The following is a 22,471-nucleotide window of genomic DNA, read 5'->3' on the forward strand; positions in this document are numbered from 1 at the left end:
AGGTACCCACAGGTACATGGGTTTATTTCTGGGCTCTCTGTCTTGTTCCATTGGTCTGTATTTCTGTTTTTGTGCCAGCACCATACTGTCTTGATGACTGTAGCTTTGTAGTATAAACTGAAGTCAAGGAAGCTTGATTTCTCCAGCTCCATTCTTCTTTCTCAAAACTGCTTTGGCTATTCAGGGTCTTTTGTGTTTCCATATGAATTGTGAAGTTTTTTGTTCTAGTTCTGTGAAAAATGCTGTTAGTAATTTGATAGGGATTGCATTGAATCTGTAGATTGTGTTTGGTAGTATAGTCATTTTCACAACATTGATTCTTCCTACCCAGGAACATGGAATATCTCTCCATACGTTTATGTCATCTTTGATTTCTTTCATTCAGTTGAGTTCAGTTCAGTTGCTCAGTCGTGTCTGACTCTTTGCGACTCCATGAATCGCAGCACGCCAGGCCTCCCTGTCCGTCACCATCTCCCGGAGTCCACTCAGACTCATGTCCATCGAGTCAGTGATGCCATCCAGCCATCTTATCCTCTGCCATCCCCTTCTCCTCCTGCCCCCAATCCCTCCCAGCATCAGAGTCTTTTCCAATGAGTCAACTCTTCGCATGAGGTGGCCAAAGTACTGGAGTTTCAGCTTTAGCATCATTCCTTCCAAAGAAATCCAGGGCTGATCTCCTTCAGAATGGACTGGTTGCATCTCCTTGCAGTCCAAGGGACTCTCAAGACCCTTCTCCAACACCACAGTTCAAAAGCATCAATTCTTCGGCGCTCAGCTTTCTTCACAGTCCAACTCTCACATCCATACATGACCACTGGAAAAACCATAGCCTTGACTAGACGGACCTTTGTTGGCAAAGTAATGTCTCTGCTTTTCAATATGCTCTGTGTACAGTTCTTCTGTCTCCTTAGGTAAGTTTATTCCCAGATATTTAATTCTCTTTGTTGCAATGGTCAATGGGATTGATTTCTTAATTGATCTTTCTTATTTTTCATTGTTCAGTTCAGTGGCTCAGTTATGTCCTACTCTTTGCAACCCCATGAATTGCAGCACGCCAGGCTTCCCTGTCCATCACCATCTACCGGAGTTCACTCAAACTCATGTCCATCGAGTTGGTGATGCCATCCAGCCATCTCATCCTCTGTCGTCCCCTTCTCCTCCTGCCCCCAATCCCTCCCAGCATCAGAGTCTTTTCCAATAAGTCAACTCTTCATATGAGGTGGCCAAAGTATTAGAGTTTCAGCTTTAGCATCAGTCCTTCCAATGAACACCCAGGACTGATCTCCTGTAGGATGGACTGCTTGGACCTCCTTGCAGTCTAAGGGACTCTCAAGAGTCTTCTCCAACACCACAGTTCAAAAGCATCAATTCTTCAGTGCTCAGCTTTGTTCACAGTCCAACTCTCACATCCATACATGACCACTGGAAAAACCATAGCCTTGACTAGACGGACCTTTGTTGGCAAAGTAATATCTCTGCTTTTAATATGCTATCTAGGTTGGTCATAACTTTCCTTCCAAGGAGTAAGCATCTTTTAATTTCATGGCTGCAATCACCATCTGCAGTAATTTCGGAGCCCCCCAAAATAAAGTCTGACATTTTATTTTAATTGTTAGTATACAGAAATGCAAGTGATTTCTGTGTATTGACTTTGTATCCTGCAAATTTGCTAAATTCACTGATTAGTTCTAGTAATTTTCTGATACTATCTTTAGGGTTTTCTATGTACAATATCCTGTCATCTGCAAACAGTGAGAGCTTTACTTCTTTTCCAATCTGGAATCATTTCTTTTTCTTCTCTGATTGCTGAAGCTAGGACTTCCAGAACTATGTTGAATAATAGTGGGGAAAGTGGACACCCTTGTCTTGTTCCTGATCTTAGGGGGAATGCTTTCGGTTTTTCCCCATTGAGAATAATGTTTGCTCTAGGTTTATCATATATAGCCTTTACTATGTTGAAGTGGGTTCCTTCTATGCCCATTTGTTAAAGAGTTTTAATCATAAATGCGTGCTGAATTTTGTCAAAGGCTATTTCTGCATCTACTGAGATGATCATATGGTTTTTTTTTTAATTTTATTTTATTTTTAAACTTTACATAATTGTATTAGTTTTGCCAAATATCAAAATGAATCCACCACAGTTATACATGTGTTCCCCATCCTGAACCCTCCTCCCTCCTCCCTCCCCATACCATCCCTCTGGGCCGTCCCAGTGCACTAGCCCCAAGCATCCAGTATCGTGCATCGAACCTGGACTGGCATCTCGTTTCATACATGATATTTTACATCTATCAATGCCATTCTCCCAAATCTTCCCACCCTCTCCCTCTCCCACAGAGTCCATAAGACTGTTCTATACATCAGTGTCTCTTTTGCTGTCTCGTACACCGGGTTATTGTTACCATCTTTCTAAATTCCATATATATGCGTTAGTATACTGTATTGGTGTTTTTCCTTCTGGCTTACTTCACTCTGTATAATAGGCTCCAGTTTCATCCACCTCATTAGAACTGATTCAAATGTATTCTTTTTAATGGCTGAGTAATACTCCATTGTGTATATGTACCACAGCTTTCTTTATCCATTCATCTGCTGATGGACATCTAGGTTGCTTCCATGTCCTGGCTATTATAAACAGTGCTGCGATGAACAGTGGGGTACACGTGTCTCTTTCCCTTCTGGTTTCCTCAGTGTGTATGCCTAGCAGTGGGATTGCTGGATCATAAGGCAGTTCTATTTCCAATTTTTAAGGAATCTCCACACTGTTCTCCATAGTGGCTGTACTAGTTTGCATTCCCACCAACAGTGTAAGAGGGTTCCCTTTTCTCCACACCCTCTCCAGCATTTATTATTTGTAGACTTTTGGATCGCAGCCATTCTGACTGGTGTGAAATGGTACCTCATAGTGGTTTTGATTTGCATTTCTCTGATAATGAGTGATGTTGAGCTTCTTTTCATGTGTTTGTTAGCCATCTGTATGTCTTCTTTGGAGAAATGTCTGTTTAGTTCTTTGGCCCATTTTTTGATTGGGTCATTTATTTTTCTGGAGTTGAGCTGTAGGAGCTGCTTGTATATTTTTGAGATTAGTTGTTTGTCGGTTGCTTCATTTGCTATTATTTTCTCCCATTCTGAAGGCTGTCTTTTCACCTTGCTAATAGTTTCCTTTGATGTGCAGAAGCTTTTAAGGTTAATTAGGTTCCATTTGTTTATTTTTGCTTTTATTTCCAATATTCTGGGAGGTGGGTCATAGAGGATCCTGCTGTGATGTATGTCAGAGAGTGTTTTGCCTATGTTCTCCTCTAGGAGTTTTATAGTTTTTGGTCTTACGTTTAGATCTTTAATCCATTTTGAGTTTATGAGATGATCATATGGTTTTTATCTTTCAATCTGTTAATATGGTGTATCACATTGATTGATTTCCATATATTGAAGAATCCTTGCATTACTGGAATAAACCCAACTTGATCATGGTGTATGAGGTTTTTGATGTGTTGCTGAATTCTGTTTGCTAAAATTCTGTTGAGGATTTTTGGATCTATGTTCATTAGTGATATTGGCCTGTAGTTTTCTTTTTTTGTCTTGTCTTTGTGTGGTTTGGGTGTCAGGCTGATGGTGGCCTTGTAGAATGAATTTGGAAGTGTTCCTTCCTCAGCAATTTTTTGAAACAGCTTTAGAAGAATAGGCATTAGCTCTTCTCTAAATGTTTGACAGAATTCTCCTGTGAAGCCATCTGGTACCAGGATTTTGTGTTTTGGGAGATTTTTGATCACAGCTTCAATTTCAGTGCATGTAATTGGGTTGTTCATCATTTCTATTTCTTCCTGGTTCAGTCTTGGAAGACTGACCTTTTCTAAGAATCTGTCCATTCTTCTAGGTTATCTATTTTATTGCCATATAGTTATTCATAATAGTGTCTTATAATCCTTTGTATTTCTTCATTGTCTGTTGTAACCTTTCTTTTTTCATTTCTAATTTTGTTGATTTGATTCTTCTTTTTTTCTTGATGAGTCTGGCTAAGGGTTTGTCAATTTTATCTTCTCAAAGAACCAGCTTTTATTTTTATTAATCTTTACTATTGTTTTTTTCATTTCTTTTTCATTTATTTATGCTCGGGAATTTAAGATTTCTTTCCTTCTACTAATTTTGGGGTTTTTTTCTTCTTTTTCCAGTTGTTTTAGGTGTAAAGTTATGTTGTCTATTAGATGTTTTTCTTGTTTCTTGAGGTAGCTATAAACTTCCCTCTTAGAACTGCTTTTGCTACATCCCATAGGTTTTGAGTTGTCATGTTTTCACTGTAATTTGTTTCTAGAAATTTTATAATTTCCCTATTGATTTCTTCAGTAACCTACTGGTAATTTAGAAACGTGTTGTTTAATCTCCACGTGTTTCTGTTTCTTACAGCTTTTTCCTTGCAATTGATATCTAGTCTCATAGCGTTGTGGTCAGAGAAGATGCTTGATACAATTTCAATTTTCTTCAAAGTCACATCTTTAACATTTAAGATTTTTACTTTTATTTTTTACTAGCAGAGTTATTTTCCTACCCCAAATTCCAAATGCTATTAAAAATAGTTAATTTGTTTCATGTTCTTTCTTTCTTTGGGATTGGAATGAAAACTGACCTTTTCCAGTCCTGTGGCCACTGCTGAGTTTTCCAAATGTGATGGCATATTGAGTACAGCACTTTCACAGCATCATCTTTTAGGGTTTGAAATAACTCAACTGGAATTCCATCACCTCCACTAGCTTTGTTCGTAGTGATGCTTCCTAAGGCCCACCTGATTTCACATTCCAGGATGTCCAGCTCTAGGTGAGTGTGTGTGATCACACCTTTGTGATTATCTGGGTCATGAATATCTTTTTTGTACAGTTCTTCTGTGTATTCTTGCCACCTCTTCTTAATATCTTCTGCTTCTGTTAGGTCTATACCATTTTTATCCTTTATCGAGCTCATCTTTGCATGAAATGTTCCCCTGGTATCTCTAATTTTCTTGAAGAGATCTCTAGTCTTTCCCATTCTATTGTTTTCCTCTATTTCTTTGCATTGATCACTGAGGAAGGCTTTCTTATCTCTCCTTGCTATTCTTTGGAACTCTGCATTCAAATGGGTATATCTTTCCTTTTCTCCTTTGCTTTTCACTTCTCTTCTTTTCACAGCTATTTGTAAGGCCTCCTCGGACAGCCATTTTGCTTTTTTGCATTTCTTTTTCTTGGGGATGATCTTGATTCCTGTCTCCTGTACAATGTCACGAACCTCCGTCCATAGTTCATCAGGCGCTCTATCAGATCTAGTCTCTTAAATCTATTTCTCACTTCCTCTGTATAGTCATAAGGGATTTGATTTAGGTTACATCTGAATAGAAAAATTCAGTTTTAATTCCAATCCCAAGGAAAGGTAATGCCAAAGAATGCTCAAACTACCACACAATTGCACTCATGTCACACGCTAGTAAAGTAATGCTCAAAATTCTCCAAGCCAGGCTTCAGCAATACATGAACCATGAAATTCCAGATGTTCAAGCTGGTTTTAGAAAAGGCAGAGGAACCAGAGATCAAACTGCCAACATCTGCTGGATCATTGAAAAATCAAGAGAGTTCCAGAAAAACATCGATTTCTGCTTTATTGACTATGCCAAAGCCTTTGACTGTGTGGATCACAATAAACTGTGGAAAATTCTGAAAGAGATAGCAATACCAGACCATTTGACCTGCCTCTAGAGTCACCTATACACAGGTCAGGAAGCAACAGTTAGAACTGGACATGGAACAACAGACTGGTTCCAAATAGGAAAAGGAGTACGTCAAGGCTGTATATTATCACCCTGCTTATTTAACTTATTTGCAGAGTACATCATGAGAAACACTGGGCTGGAAGAAGCACAAGCTGGAATCAAGATTGCCAGGAGAAATATCAATAACCTCAGATATGCAGATGATACCACCCTTATGGCAGAAAGTGAAGAAGAACTAAAGAGCCTGTTGATAAAAGTGAAAGAGGAGAGTAAAAAGTTGGCTTAAAGCTCAACATTCAGAAAACTAAGATCATGGCATCCGGTCCCATCACTTCATGGCAAATAGATGGGGAAACAGTGGAAACAGTGTCAGACTTTATTTTTCTGGGCTCCAAAATCACTGTGGATGGTGATTGCAGCCACGAAATTAAAAGACGCTTGCTCCTTGGAAGAAAAGTTATGACCAACCTAGATATCATATTAAAAAGCAGAGATACTACTTTGCCAACAAAGGTCCGTCTAGTCAAGGCTACGGTTTTTTCAGTAGTCGTGTATGGATATGAGAGTTGGACTATAAAGGAAGCTGAGTGCAGAAGAGTTGATCCTTTTGAACTGTGGTGTTGGAGAAGACTCTTGAGAGTCCCTTGGACTGCAAGGAGATCCAGTCAGTCCATCCTAAAGATCAGTCCTGGGTGTTCACTGGAGGGACTGATGTTGAAGCTGAAACTCCAATACTTTGGCCACCTGATGCGAAGAGCTGACGTATTTGAAAAGACCCTGGTGCTGGGAAAGATTGAGGACCGGAGGAGAAGGGCATGACAGAGGATGAGATGGTTGGATGGCATCGCTGACACAATGGACGTGGGTTTGGGTGGACACCGGGAGTTGGTGATGGACAGGGAGGCCTGGCATGCTGTGGTTCATGGGGTCACAAAGAGTCGGACATGACTGAGTGACTGAACTGAACTGAATGTTCTTTCTTAATCAGACATGTACAAATGCCAGAGCCTGGAATAGGAAAAAAATTACTAGGCTCCAGAAACATAAGTGCCTAAGCTGGTCCTTTTTCCTATAAGTACACACAAGCTGGTGGTAAGAAATGTATAAAAATTTAAAATGAAATAAGAGGTAGAAATAAGCTGCTTCAAAATAAGCCCTAAAGGAACAGAAGCCTTTCTAGTGGAAGTAGAGAAAGAATCACAGAAGAAGGGAAAGTCTGACCTGGATTAAATAAAACAAGGAACTTGAAGGCTACTGAGGGAGAGGTAGATGAAGTCCAGCAATCAGCACTCTAGGCAGTTGATGTATGCTCATAGCAAAGTGCTATATCTTACTATGTGTTAGTAGAGTTACATGAGAGACATTAAGGGCTTGTTGTCTAAAAGGAATAGGGCTGAGTAGCACAGATAATGACCTGAAGAGATGTCAGGCATATTATTCTCAGTTCTACAGTCTGTATTTTAAAGTATGTCTCAAGGTTCTACAGATTTGGGGAAATTTCATCATAGTTGAAAAATGATTAAAATGTTAGATGGAATCCATATATTTAATTTCACTCTTTCACAAAGTTCAAAAAAAAAATCCAGAGTAAATGGATTTTTAAGTCATAAACTCACAAGGATAGATAGACAGAATAAAGTCAACTGCAACAACAAACATTTTGGACATTTGGGGATGTCGAAAACAGATAATAACTGGTAAAGGTGAGTCAGGGAAAGCTGAGAATCATTCTCATTTATACTGAATAAAACTCATAATACATAGGAACTAGCCATACCAGGTACTTACAGAAGTGGGTAAAGTCAAGAGATGACTAAAATAAGGAAGATTAAGTGAAAGGGTTTTCAGAAGTAGTTAGGTATTAGGTTCTGATCTCCCACCCTCCTTTCCACCTCTTTGGGTGATTGCTTCTCCCCTACTCAAAAAGTCTAAAATTTTGTTCTCTGGAAAGGGTAAAAGAGGATCTCTGGACTAGGGAACACCAGGCACAGTTGAAGGTATAGCTATCATGTGAAAAATAAGAAGATTATATGACCATATGCATGCTGAATGCCATACACAGAAACTGCCAGCACTCTTCCCCACTTGGCTACCAAAATGCACCAATAACCACATCCTTAACCTCCAGGCAGGATACTGAAAGATAATTCTCTGGAGAATCTGGCCAATTCAAGAAAAAAGATGCACAACTATTTACATCAGAGGTTCCCTGATTATTGGCCCACCCAGATGCCTGAAAGTAGAGGTTAACAAGTCTGACCTTCCCAGACTCAGCTCTCATAAATTCATAGGGAAGTTTGAGCCGGACTATGACCAAGAGACTCTGTTCAGCTTACCTCTCCTGGGTATCTTCACCTAACAGTAACTTCAGTAACCAGCTAGGTGTGTGCTGGGCACTCTAGTTTTCAAAACAAAATAATATATATTATTTAGGTACACTATAATGAAAAGCAAAGAGTAACACAAAAGTCAGGGTAGATCCATGGCTGATTCATGTCGATGTATGGAGAAAACCACCACAATATTGTAAAGTAATTAGCCTCCAATTAAAGTAAATTAATTAATTCTTTAAAAAGTCAGGGTAGATATTATCTATAGTGATGAGGGAGGGGAATGCAAGTAGGAGGGACACACAGATAACTTCTAAGGTACCAGTAGTGTTCCATTTCTTAACAAAAGTAGAGTTTTACTATTCTTTATACTGTACATACAAATTTAATATACTCAGCTGCATAGATATATTTCATAATAAAATTTCAATTTAAATAAAGAAAATGAGAGAAAAGAAAGCAATCAGAAAGAGAAAGGCTGCAACTCTGATACTATAACGGGAGGGGAGGCTGGGGATAGGATTCACTTACCATTTCATATGCTACTTCCTCAGGTATATCTGTTTCTAAATTGAAACTAAATTCAATAGCTTCATTATCTTTATGTTTGCCTTTCAATTTTTTAGGGTCTTCAACCCAGAGTCTTAAAGCCAGGGATGAATTTGAGCAATCATCTTCCTCTGCCAACTCCACTCTTAGTCCAGTATCCTCCGCAAAAAATGCGTGGTTTAGTAGGTCCCTTATAGACAACCTAATAAACAATATACAAACCTGTTATCAATTCTTCCAATCACAAACAAGACATAGAACACTTAATCAGTAAAAAAATCTGTCAAAGCAACAAGTTTATTTAAAATTTTCTATTAACTAAACCATTAATTTGTCTTATTATAAGAAGAAAATCTTATATCCACTTATTATTATCAAGGATGCAAACAAACCTCGATTAACATGCATTTGTAGTGATCTTAATTAAGGACCATTAACAGTAACATATCCAGATACTGAAGTTTAACATATCTAAACGTATGCCTAGAGATAATTTGAAAAGTGCTGCAGTATGTTAGATGGATTCAGTATCTTCCCTAAATCACTGGCTTAAGTCACTAAAACTCTAACAATGGATTGTCAGCAAGGAAACTAAAAACTCTTCCAGATATATAAACTCTAAAGTAAATTAGCAATTCAAACTTTTTTTTTAACAAAATTTATAAACCGAACTCATTAACTCAATTAACAGTAATCTAGTCAGTGTACTGCATTCACTCTTTAGAGAATGCCATGGGTGAAGCTAATTTAGTTCAGCAAAGTCATACAGTTTTCTTGAAGTATTTAAGGCCAGTGTCCTATGCCAAAGAATACACATAATGGATACAACTCCAGCCTAATATTAGGGATTAATCTAATATTAGGTTAATATTAGGTTAAGAGAAGAAAAAAAAGACAGAGGTTCAAATTTTTTTTTTATATGCTTGGAAAGGTAATTTCCCTTTCTTTGACCAACTTCTAAAATAGAGAAATAATATCTATATTACAGGCCAGTGAGAGCTAAAACTGATATATTCCATAATGTCTATGTAGAAAGCCCCTCCTGTACTATTTAAAATAGAAGCTATGACAAACCTAGACAGCATATTAAAAAGTAGAGACATTACTTTGCTGACAAAGGTCCATCTAGTCAAAGCTATGGTTTTTCCAGTAGTCATGTATGGATGTGAGAGTTGGACCATAAAGAAAGCTGAGCACCAAAGAATTGATGCTTTTGAACTGTGGTGTTGGAGAAGACTCTTGAGAGTGCCTTGGACTGCTAGGAGATCAAACCAGTCAATCCTAAAGGAAATCAGTCCTGAATATTCATTGCAAGGACTGATGCTGAAGCTGAAGCTTCAGTACTTTGGCCACCTAACGTGAAGAACTGACACACTGGAAAAGACCCAGATGCTGGGAAACATTGAAGGCAGGAGGAGAAGGGACGATACAGGATGAGATGGTTGGAAGGCATCACTGACTTGATGGATATGAGTTTGAGCAAGCTCCAGGAGTTGGTGATGGACAGGGAAGCCTGGCATGCTATAGTCCACGGGGTTGCAAAGAGTCAGACACAACTGAGTGACTGAACTGAGACTGAACTGAAAGCATGTTGATAGCACGGTATCCTGTAAGTTGAGGATTTTCAACCTTCTACACTTTAGTGATCAAGAGATAAACATTTAACTAAGACAGTTTTTATGAAAAGAATATGCTTGCTCAGACTAATTAGTCTTAAGGCCGTGAGATGTGTTTAAGAAGGTACAATTAAGTTAAGTATTCTGGTTCTCAATGAAAGTTTTGCCTAGATATTTTTACTATGGAATAATCACTGCAATAACAGCAGATAGTATCATTCATTAAATATTTATTATTCTGTTAGGTATTTTATACTCATTATCTTTTTAATCATCAAAATAATACCTATTTTGAGGAACACCTAAGTAACTTGCTCAAGATCACACTGGCTAAGTGTGACTCCAGATTTGAATCTTCTGCTATGGAAGCCTAGGCTCTTTCCAAAACACTAATGTGCCATGAACCTTTTTTGAATATTCCAGTGTTATTTGGTAATAGATCATTATTAAAATGCTGTATAAAAAACAAACAGAAACCAAACTAAAACAGCTACTTCAATGGTAGTTTTAGCATAGCTTTAAAAAAAAAGCATGCCTAAACTCCTACAATTCAAAAACAACAATAAAACAACTCAATTTTTTTCTAAAGGAAAAGGACTTCAATAGATAATTCTCCAAAGAAAACATACAAATACTGATAAGCACATGAAAGGATACTCAACATTATTAGTCCTTAAGGAAATGGAAATCAAAACCAAAATGAGATAGCACTTTACACCCATTAAGATGGATATTACCAAAAAACAGTTGGTGCGGATGTTAAGAAACTGGAACCATCATACATTGCTGGAAGGAATGCAAAATGATGCAGCTACTGTGGAAAAAAATTTGGTGCTTCTTCACAAAAATTAAACATATTATTACCATATGATTTAGTAATTCTACTCTTAGGTATATACCAAAAAGAACTGAAAGCAGAGATTTAAGAAGATACTTATTCACCAATGTTCATGCTGCATTATTCACAATAGCAAAAAGGTAGAAATAACCCAAGTATCTATCAACAGATGAATGGATAAACAAAATGGTGTGCGTATGAGAGCACAAAAAGACAAATATTATATTATATGACCCAAAAGGACAAATATTATGATTCCACTTATAGGAGGTACCTACAAAAGAGGTAGAGACAAAGTAGAATAGAGATTGGCAGGGAGTGAGGGGAAAGGGAATGGGGAGTTACTATTTAATGGGCACACAGTTTCTGTTTGGGTTGATGATAAAGTTCTGGAAATAGTGGTGATGATTGTACAACAATGTGAATGTGCATAATGCCACTGAATTGTACATTTAAGAATGATTAAAATGGTAAATCTTAGGTTATTTATATTTTACCATAATTAAAATATATAGATATAGCCTACTGGTACAAACACCAAGAATGTTGTATAATAAAGCTATAATTAAACAGGCTTTATCTTAGTGGCTTTTTATATTTTCAGATATGCAACAGTAAGCTTAGATAACTAATAAAAATGGGAGAGAGTCAGTGAAATGCTGGTGGAAATAATTTCTATAAAAGATCTATTATCCAATTTAATCATAATCAACTGGAGATAAAACACTAACATACCAATTTAAGTAAGCAACTGTCCAAAGCTCAAATTAAAGAGAAAAGCTAAAACTAAAATTGTGAGAAAAATATACATTGTGACACAAATAAATTTAGAATTATTATTTCTTAAAAAAAAATAGCCCTGTCAGCTTTACCATTATCATGACACAAGAACACATGGACAAATTAAAAAAAAAATAGCTAGTGAGTTGATGCTTAAATTTTTCTTAAACTATCATAAAAAACCATTTAAGTACTTATGTGAAGTTGACAATGCAGAAACTCTCCACTATCTATTAACTGTTAGAATAAAGTTTACCTGAGAGGGAACTGTTAAACTGATGGCTAAAAGTGATGAAGCTTAATATCAGGTCAAGGAAAATTCAATACATAATATAAATTTAAAATGGCAACAAAAGGCAATAATACACTTCACTATAAACAGTGTGGTTTGGCTTCCACTCAAAAGTCATACCCAGCATGATTCAAAGGTCAGAAAAAGACCCAAAGCAAGATAAGAGAAAAATTCATCCATTAGTTATGTCTTTTCACTATATATGCACCCACCTTTCAGATTTGTTTTGACGAATACATCCTTCGATGATTTCTTTCACTTCAGGATCAGTGACTTTATCAAAACTGGCTGGTTTTATACCCTGGAAGAGGAAAAATGGTTTCTAGTCACAAATTAAGCAATTGAAACCCCAGACCAACATGACACTTAGTAAAATAATGATTTTTTTAAACACTAAACCACATTCAAACCTTAAATGAAATAAATATATATAAACAATATAAGTTTAACAACTTTTTGACAAGGATTTTGTCACCATTCTACAAACAACAGTGAAAAACTGTAAACAATCTAAATCTTTAATAACAGAAGTAATAGTATATAAACTATGTGATATACATATAAATACAAATGCTAATAAACAGAAACTAAAAATAGTCTCACAGTAATTAAAACAATGGAGAATTCTCATACTACAACATTAAGCAGAAAAAACACAGGATTTCAAAATGTACCTACAGTATAACCCCAATCAGTAAAATATAATAAATAAGTATTTCTTGGAATCAGAAAAATCAATGTTATTAAAAAAACACTTTCAGAAATTCTAAATAAGGAATTTTCTACTGCCAACATATCAAGTCAGTATTTCAAAGTCTTCTAGAATGGCTAGACACAATCAATAAATATACATATAATATATATATATATATATATATATATATATAGTTATATGCATAAACTTTTAAGAAATTTATATTGTTTTTATCCTTAAACAATATCAAAATATTGAGAGAACCTTAAGCTAATTGTCATGTTCTAGGAATTCAATATCAAATCAATGAGGTCCATATAATTCAAAACGTTTTTATAACTGTGCTTGCTGCCTAAACCTGCTTATTTTACATTCTATAACCCTTAAGTTATGAGTTTTATATTTTAAAAATAATACGAGATTGCTGCCATCACTTAATAGAAAATTCCAAATTAAGCTACAAGCAGAAAGGTATAATAGAATAATTATCACAGAATGAGGCAATCTAAGATTTCGTTCTGGGTCTGTCACACTACCTTACAGTATATAGAATCAGAAAGCCAAATATCATATTGTAGATAAATCTGGTGAGATTAGAAGTTAATTTGGGCCTCAAATTCAAGCAGCTTTAGTAGACATGGAAATCTGAATTGTGATATTGCATTTTTGTGACTTTGATATAAAAGAATAAAGTTACCAATCAAAAAATGGAGTTTTTAATTCTTATAGAAAATACCCTCTTTGACCTTTGCACTGATCTCTTAACTACTCCCTAGGCCTAGAAAATTATTGCTTTTCTCTGCTCCTGGGGGGAAATAACTGGGGAGCTGAAACTTAAAAAATCAAGCATAGACTCTTCCATTTGTGGCCCAAATTAAAAGAGCATTCTAGCCTCATTGGAGAAGGCAATGGCAACCCACTCCAGTACTCTTGCCTGGAAAATCCCATGCATAGAGGAGCCTGGTAGGCTGCAGTCCATGGGGTCACTAGGAGTCGGACACGATTGAGCGACTTCACTTTCACTTTTCACTTTTATGCATTGGAGAAGGAAATGGCAACCCACTCCAGTGTTCTTGCCTGGAGAATCCCAGGGACGGGGGAGCCTGGTGGGCTGCCGTCTATGAGATCACAAAGAGTTGGACACGATTGAAGTGACTTAGCAGCAGCAGCCTCATTAGTTGTGTTCTTGCCTGGAGAATCCCAGGGACGGGGGAGCCTGGTGGGCTGCCATCTCTGGGGTTGCACAGAGTCGGACACGACTGAAGCGACTTAGCAGCAGCAACAGCAGCAGCAGCCTCATTAGTTATCTGAAACACGTGAACAATCTCTTTTGCAGCCTACCTTGAGCCACCCAACTGAACATGAAAGAGATCTATTTTGAACAATCCTAACACTTTGCTTCTATCTCCCTTAAATTCCTTCTATACTCCAATCCTCTTATTTTTGTAGTCATTTTTGAGTTTATATCACTGCCCTGCTAAAAATGTAAACTCTTCGTAGGTGGCAAACACATCTTACTCACATTCCTTGTAATTTCTACTGTAAAAAATTACTCATAGCAGTGACTATCACTTAATAATGAGGCTTTTAGAACTAGAAAAAGTCTTCAAAACATTTAGCCAATCTTTATTATTTAGCTTTGGAAAATAACATCCATCTAAGAAATAAAAAGATCAGTTTTCATTCCAATCCCAAAGAAAGGCAATGCAAGAAGGTTCAAACTACCACACAATTGTACTCATCTCACATGCTACTAAAGAAATGCTCAAGATTCTCCAAGCCAGGCTTCAACAGTACGTGAACCATCAACTTCCATATGTTCAAGCTGGATTTAGAAAAGGCAGAGGAAACAGAGATCAAATTGCCAACATCGGCTGGATCACTGAAAAACAAAGAGACTTCCATAAAAACATCTACTTCTGCTTTATTGACTATGCCAAAGCCTTTGACTGTGTAGACCACCACAAACTCTGGAAAATTCTTAAAGAGATGGGAATACCAGACCATCTGACCTGCCTCTTGAGAAATCTGTATGCAGGTCAAGAAGCAATAGTTAGAACTGGACACGGAACAACAGACTGGATCCAAATACGGAAAGGAGTACATCAAGGCTGTATTATCACCCTGCTTATTTAACTTATATGCAGAGTACATCATGAGAAATGCTGGGCTGGATGAAGCACAAGCTGGAATCAAGACTGCTGAGAGAAATATCAACAACCTCAGATATGCAGATGACACCACCCTTATGGCAGAAAGCAAAGAAGAACTAAAGAGCCTCTTGATGAAAGTGAAAGAGGAGAGTGAAAAAGTTGGCTTAAAACTCAACATTCAGAGACTGGACTCAGAAGAGAGCAGAGGAATAGGACAGGGAGACCACATTGGGAGACCACATTCTGCCCCACAAATTCATCAAAAGAACATCTGAATGCTGGGCAAATTCCACAGAACAACTTCTCAATGCTGGCATAGGACATCAGGCACCCAGAAAGGCAGTCCATTGTCTTCAAAAGGAGGTAGGACAAAATATAAAAGATAAAAAGAGAGGCAGAAGAGGAAGGGATGGAGACCCATCCCAGGAAGGGAGTCATCAAAGAGGAGAAGTTTCCAAACTGCCCCACCTGGGGAGAGTGCACTGGCTAAGCACCTGGTTGCCTGAGCTGCTCGGACCTGGGAAGGGCACAAAATGCAGGCCCAACTGAGTCTGTGTCTTTGTGGAGTACTGAAGAACCTGAACCTGAGCAGCTTAGACCTGGGAAGTGCACGCAACCCAGGGCGTGCCTCAGACAGTTCCCCGGCAGAGCAACCTAGAGCCTGAGAAGTTTAGACTGGGAAAGTGCACGCACCACGAGCAGGGGAAAATCCAGTGCAGCTGAGACACTGTAAGCACTCTCTTCACATACCAGTGCTATTGTTTGCAGTGTTCCTCCCTTCCCACAGCACTACTGAACAAGTGAGCCTAAATAAGGGACCACCTTCGCCCCCTTGTGTCAGGTCGGAAATTAGAAACCGAAGAGACCAGCAAACAGAAGAAGCTAAAATAAACAGAGGGAACCGCTTTGGAAGTGACAGGGGCAACAGATTAAAACCCTGTAGTTAGCACTGACTACATTGGAAGGGGCATATAGATCTTGAGAAGTATAAGCCGGATCAAGGAATATCTGAAACTGAACTGACCCCACATTGCCCACAACAGCCCCAGAGAAATTCCTAGATATATTTTTACTATTATCATTTTTAAATTCTTTAAAAAGTTTTTTTTTAATTTTTAAGTCATTACTCCTTTAATTTTCATTTTTATAACCTACTATTACCTTGCAAAAAAAAAGACCCTCCCTATTTATAAAGCAAACTTCATACATATATTTTATAATTTTTGTGACTTTTTTTAGTATTGTATTTTTGAGAGTCTAACCTCTACTCTAGATTTTTAATCTTTCCTTTTTGTTATCTGTTATCAATTTTGTACCTTTAAGAACCCAATCTTCAGTACCCATTTTTACTTGGGAGTGCGATTACTGGCTTGATTGCTCTCTCCCCCTTTTCACTCTCCTTTTTCTCCACCAGGTAGCCTCTATCTCCTCCCTCCCCTTCTCTTCTCTACCCTACTCTGTGAATTTCTTCGTGTTCCGGGCTGTGGAGAACACTTAGGGAACTGATTACTGGCTGGATCTGTCTTGCTCCTTTTGATTCCCCCTTTTCTCCTCCTGGTCACCTCTGTCTCCTTCCTCCCTCTTCTCTTCTCTGTGTAAATCCATGAACCTCTCTGAGGGGTCCAGACTGTGGAGAGCTCATAGGGAATTGATTACTCTCTAGCTTGGTCTCTCCCCTTTTCATTCCCCCCTCTTCTCCTCGTGGTCACCTCTCCCTCCTCCCTCTTCTCTTCTCCATGTAACTCTGTGAACCTCTCCAGGTTTCCCTCACTGTGGAGAATCTTTTCATCATTAACCTAGATGTTTTATCATCAGTGCTGTATAGATGGAGAAGCCTTGAAGCTACTGTAAGAATCAGACTGAAAACCAGAGACAGGAGGCTTAAGTCCAAAACCTGAGAATACCAGAGAACTCCTGACTCCAGGGAACATTAATCGATAAGAGCTCATCAAAAGCCTCCATACCTACTCTGAAACCAAGTACCACCCAAGAGCCAACAAGTTCCAGAGCAAGACGTACCACACAAATTCTCCCAGCAACACAGGAACATAGCCTTGAGCTGCAATATACAGGCTGCCCAAAGTCACACCAAACCCATAGACATCTCAAAACTCACTACTGGACACTTCATTGCACTCCAGAGAGAAGAAATCCAGATCCACCCGCCAGAACACCGATGCAAGCTTCCCTAACCAGGAAACCTTGACAAGCCACCTGTCCTACCCCACCCACAGGGAGCAACCTCCACAATAAAGAGGAACCACAAACTGCCAGCATATAGAAAGGCCACCCCAAACATAGCAATCTAAACAAGATGAAAATGCAGAGAAATACTCAGCAAGTAAAGGAACATGATAAATGCCCACCAAACCAAACAAAAGAGGAAAAGATATGGAGTCTACCTTAAAAAGAATTCAGAATAATGATAGTAAAAGTGATCCAACATTTTGAAAACAAAATGGAGTTACATACAAATAGCCTGCAGACAAGGATTGAGAAGATGCAAGAAATGTTTAACAAGGACTTACAAGAAATAAAAGAGTCAATAAATAATGAACAATGCAATAAATGAGATCAAAAACACTCTGGAGGGAACCAACAGTAGAATAATGGAAGCAGAAGATAAGTGAGGTAGAAGATAAATGAGGTAGAAGATAGAATGGTGGAAATAAATGAAGCAGAGACGAAAAATGAAAAAAAGAATTAAAAGAAATGAGGAAAACTTCAGAGACCGCTAGGACAATGTTAAATGCCCCAACATGCGAATCATAGGAGTCCCAGAAGAAGAAGACAAAAAGAAAGGCCATGAGAAAATATTTTAGGACATAATAATTGAAAACTTCCCTAAAATGGGGAAGGAAATAGTCACCCAAGTCCAAGAAACCCAGAGAGTGCCAATATGATAAACCCAAGGCAAAACACCCCAAGACACAAATTAATCAAATTAACAAGATCAAACACAAAGAACAAATATTAAAAGCAGCAAGGGAAGAACAACAAATAACACACAAGGGGAAACCAATTAGGATAAGAGCTGATCTTTCAATAGAAACTCTTCAGGCAAGAAGAGAATGGCAGGACATACTTAAGGTGACAAAAGAGAAAAACCTACACCCAGATCATTGTACCCAGCAAGGATCTCATTCAAATATGAAGGAGAAATCAAAAGCTTTTCAGACAAGCAAAAGCTGAGAGAATTCAGCACCACCAAACCAGCTCTCCAATAAACGCTAAAGGATCTTCTCTAGACAGGAAACACAGAAAGGGTGTATAAACTCGAACCCAAAACAACAAAGTAAATGGCAATGGGATCATACTTATGAATAATTACCTTAAATGTAAATGGGTTCAATGCCCCAACCAAAAGACAAAGACTGGCTGCTGCTGCTGCTAAGTTGCTTCAGTCGTGTCTGACTCTGTGCAACCCCATGGACGGCAGCCCACCAGGCTCCCCCGTCCCAGGGATTCTCCAGGCAAGAACACTGGAGTAGGTTGCCATTTCCTTCTCTAATGCATGAAAGTGAAAAGTGAAAGTGAAGTTGCTCAGTTGTGTCCGACTCTTAGCAACCCCATGGACTGCAGCCTACGAGGCTCCTCCGTTCATGGGATTTTCCAGGCAAGAGTACTGGAGTGGGTTTCCAGTGACTTCTCCGAAAGACTGGCTGAATGGATACAAAAACAAGACCCCTATATATGCTGTCTACAAGAGATCCACCTCAAAACAAGGGACACATACAGACTGAAAGTGAAGGGTGGGAAAAAGATATTCCACACAAATAGAGACCAAAAGGAAGCAGGAGTAACAATACTCATACCTGAAAAAATAGACTTTAAATAAAGGCTGTGAAAAGAGACAAAGAAGAACACTACATAATGATCAAAGGATCAATCCAAGAAGAAGATATAACAATTATAAATATATATGCACCCAACATAGGAGCACCACAATATGTAAGACAAATGCTACATGTATGAAACAAGTATGAAAGGGGAAATTAACAATAACATAATAATAGTGGGAGAATTTAATACCCCACTCACACCTATGGATAGATCAACTAAACAGAAAATTAACAAGGAAACACAAACTTTAAATGCTACAATAGACCAGTTAAACCTAATTCACATCTATAGGACATTTCACCCCCAAACAATGAACTTCACCTTTTTCTCAAGCACACACGGAACCTTCTCCAAGACAGATCACATCCTGGGCCATAAATCTAGCCTTGGTAAATTTAAAACAATTGAAAGCATTCCAAGCATCTTTTCTGACCACAATGCAGTAAGATTAGATTGCAATTACAGGAGAAAAACTATTAAAAATTCCAACATACGGAGGCTGAACAACATGCTGCTGAATAACCAACAAATCACAGAAGAAATCAAAATATACATAGAAACAAATGAAAATGAAAACACAACCCAAAACCTGTGGGACACTGTAAAATCAGTGCTAAGGGGAAGGTTCATAGCACTACAGGCTTACCTCAAGAAACAAGAAAAAAGTCAGCTAAATAACCTAACTCTACACCTAAAGCAACTAGAAAAGGAAGAAATGAAGAACCCCAGGGTTAGTAGAAGGAAAGAAATCTTAAAAATTAGGGAAAAGAGACCATAGCAAAAGTCAACAAAGCCAAAAGCTGGTTCTTTGAGAAGATAAATAAAATTGACAAACCATTAGCCAGACTCATCAAGAAACAAAGGGAGAAAAATCAAATCAATAAAATAGGAAATGAAAATGGAGAGATCACAACAGACAACACAGAAATGCAAAAGATCATAAGAGACTACTATAAAGTTTAAAAATAAAATAAAATTTAAAAAAAGAAGTTATTAGCTTTCTTTTTCAGGGAACTAACAGGACTTTGCTTATACGTTTATAATAGCACTCAAATCAATCTACCATAATTATGTGTTTGTGTCTGTCTGCCCTTTGAGAATAAGTTCTTTGAAGGCATGGATCATATGTCTTTTATTTTTGTATTTCCAGCACTTAGCATATTTCTTGGCCCATCATAAGCGCTCAAGAAATGTCTCTTAATTGATTGAATAAATAAATTAATGGATGAAAAATGTTTTCCATACACTCAAAAAAAAAAAAAAAGAGACTACTAAAAGCAACTATATGCCAATAAAATGAACAACTTGGAAGAAATAGACAAATTCTTAGAAAAGTACAACTTTCCAAAACTGAACCAGGAAGAAATAAAAAACCTTAACAGACCGATCACAAGCATAGAAATCGAAACTGTAATCAGTAATCTTCCAGCAAACAAAAACCCAGGACCAAACAGCTTCACAGCTGAATTCTACCAAAAATTTAGAGAAGAGCTAACACCTATCCTACTCAAACTCTCCCAGAAAACTGCAGAGGAAGCCAAACTTTCAAACTCATTTTATGAAGCCACCATCACCCTAACACCAAAACGTGACAAAGATGCCACGAAAAAAGAAAACTACAGGCCAATATCACTGGTGAACATAGATGCAAAAATCCTTAACAAAATTCTACCAAACAGAATCCAACAACATATTAAAAAGATTATACATGATGACCAAGTGGGCTTTTTCCCAGGAATGCAAGGATTCTCCAATATCCAGAAATCAATCAATGTAATACACCACATTAACAAATTGAAAGATAAAAAACATACGATTATCTCAATAGATGCAGAGAAAGCCTTTGACAAAATTCAACATCCATTTATGATAAAAACCCTACAGAAAGCAGGCATAGAAGGAACATACCTCAACATAATAAAAGCTATATATGACAAACCCACAGCAAACATTATCCTCAGTGGTGAAAAACTGAAAGCATTTCCCCTAAAGTCAGGAACAAGACAAGGGTGCCCACTCTCACCACTACTATTCAACAGTGTTTTGGAAGTTTTTGCCACAATAATCAGAGCAGAAAAAGAAATAAAAGGAATCCAGATCGGAAAAGAAGAAGTAAAACTCTCACTGTTTGCAGATGACATGATCCTCTACATAGAAAAGACCTAAAGACTCCACCAGAAAATCACTAGAGCTAATGAATGAATACAGCAAAGTTGCAGGATATAAAATTAACACACAGAAATCCTTTACATTCCTCTACACTAACAATGAGAAAACAGAAAGAGAAATTAAGGAAACAATTTCATTCACCATTGCAACGAAAAGAATAAAATACCTAGGAATATATTTTTTACCTAAAGAAACAAAAGATCTGTATATAGAAAACTATAAAACACTGATGAAAGAAATCAAAGAGGACACTAATAGAGGGAGAAATATACCATGTTCATGAATTGGAAGAATCAATATAGTGAAAATGAGTATAATACCCAAAGCAATCTATAGATTCAATGCAATCCCTATCAAGCTCCCAATGGTATTTTTCAGAGAATTAGAACAAATAATTTCACAGTTTGTACGGAAATACAAAAAACCTCGAATAGCCAAAGCAATCTTGAGAAAGAATGGAACTGGAGGAATCAACCTGCCTGACTTCAGGCTCTACTACAAAGCCACAGTCATCACGACAGTATGGTACAGGCACAAAGAAAGAAATATAGATCAATGGAACAAAATAGAAAGCCCAGAGATAAATCCACGCACCTATGGACACCTTATCTTTGACAAAGGAGGCAAGAATATACAACGGAGAAAAGACAATCTCTTTAACAAGTGGTGCTGGGAAAACTGGTCAACCACTTGTAAAAGAATGAAACTAGAACACTTTCTAACACTATACACAAAAATAAATTCAAAATGGATTAAAGATCTAAATGTAAGACCAGAAACTATAAAACTCCTAGAGGAGAACATAGGCAAAACACTCTCTGACATACATCACAGCAGGATCCGCTATGACCCACCTCCCAGAATATCGGGAAAAAAGCAAAAATAAATAAATGGGACCTGATTAAACGTAAAAGCTTTTGCACAATGAAGGAAACTATAAGCAAGGTGAAAAGACAGCCTTCAGAATGGGAGAAAATAATAGCAAATGAAGCAACTGACAAAGAATTAATCTCAAAAATACAGAAGCAGCTCCTGCAGCTCAATTCCAGAAAAATAAACAACCCAATCAAAAAATGGGCCAAAGAACTAAACAGACATTTCTCCAAAAAAGACATACAGATGGCTAACAAACACATGAAAAGATGCTCAACATCACTCATTATCAGAGAAATGCAAATCAAAACCACAAAGAGGTACCATCTCACACTGGTGAGAATGGCTGCTATCCAAAAGTCTACAAACAATAAAGGCTGGAGAGGGTACAGAGAAAAAGGAACCTTCTTACACTGTTGGTAGGAATGTAAACTAGTACAGCCACTATGAAGAACATTGTGGTGATTCCTTAAAAAACTGGAAATAGAACTGCCATATGACCCAGCAATCCCGCTGCTGGGCATACACACTGAGGAAACCAGAATTGAAAGAGACACGTGTACCCCAGTGTTCATCGCAGCACTGTTTTTAATAGCCAGGACA

The 22,471-nt window shown here is 37.7% G+C and overlaps 1 protein-coding gene across 4 annotated transcripts in view; it reads right to left on the reverse strand.

Moving 5' to 3' along the window:
• Positions 1–22,471, reverse strand: part of WNK3 (WNK lysine deficient protein kinase 3) — a 189,415-nt gene that overhangs the window by 115,793 nt on the left and 51,151 nt on the right. For all 4 annotated transcript variants that reach the window (XM_061410236.1, XM_061410235.1, XM_061410234.1 and 1 more), the window contains 2 exons: positions 12,349–12,437; positions 8,593–8,812 (listed from right to left, as the gene is read on the reverse strand). In XM_061410236.1, coding sequence (XP_061266220.1) covers positions 8,593–8,812; positions 12,349–12,437 — 309 coding nt within the window. The remainder of the gene's footprint in view (positions 1–8,592; positions 8,813–12,348; positions 12,438–22,471) is intronic.

The sequence above is a fragment of the Bos javanicus genome, chromosome X, assembly GCF_032452875.1.
Source record: "Bos javanicus breed banteng chromosome X, ARS-OSU_banteng_1.0, whole genome shotgun sequence".
In the NCBI taxonomy this organism is placed as follows: domain Eukaryota; kingdom Metazoa; phylum Chordata; class Mammalia; order Artiodactyla; family Bovidae; genus Bos; species Bos javanicus.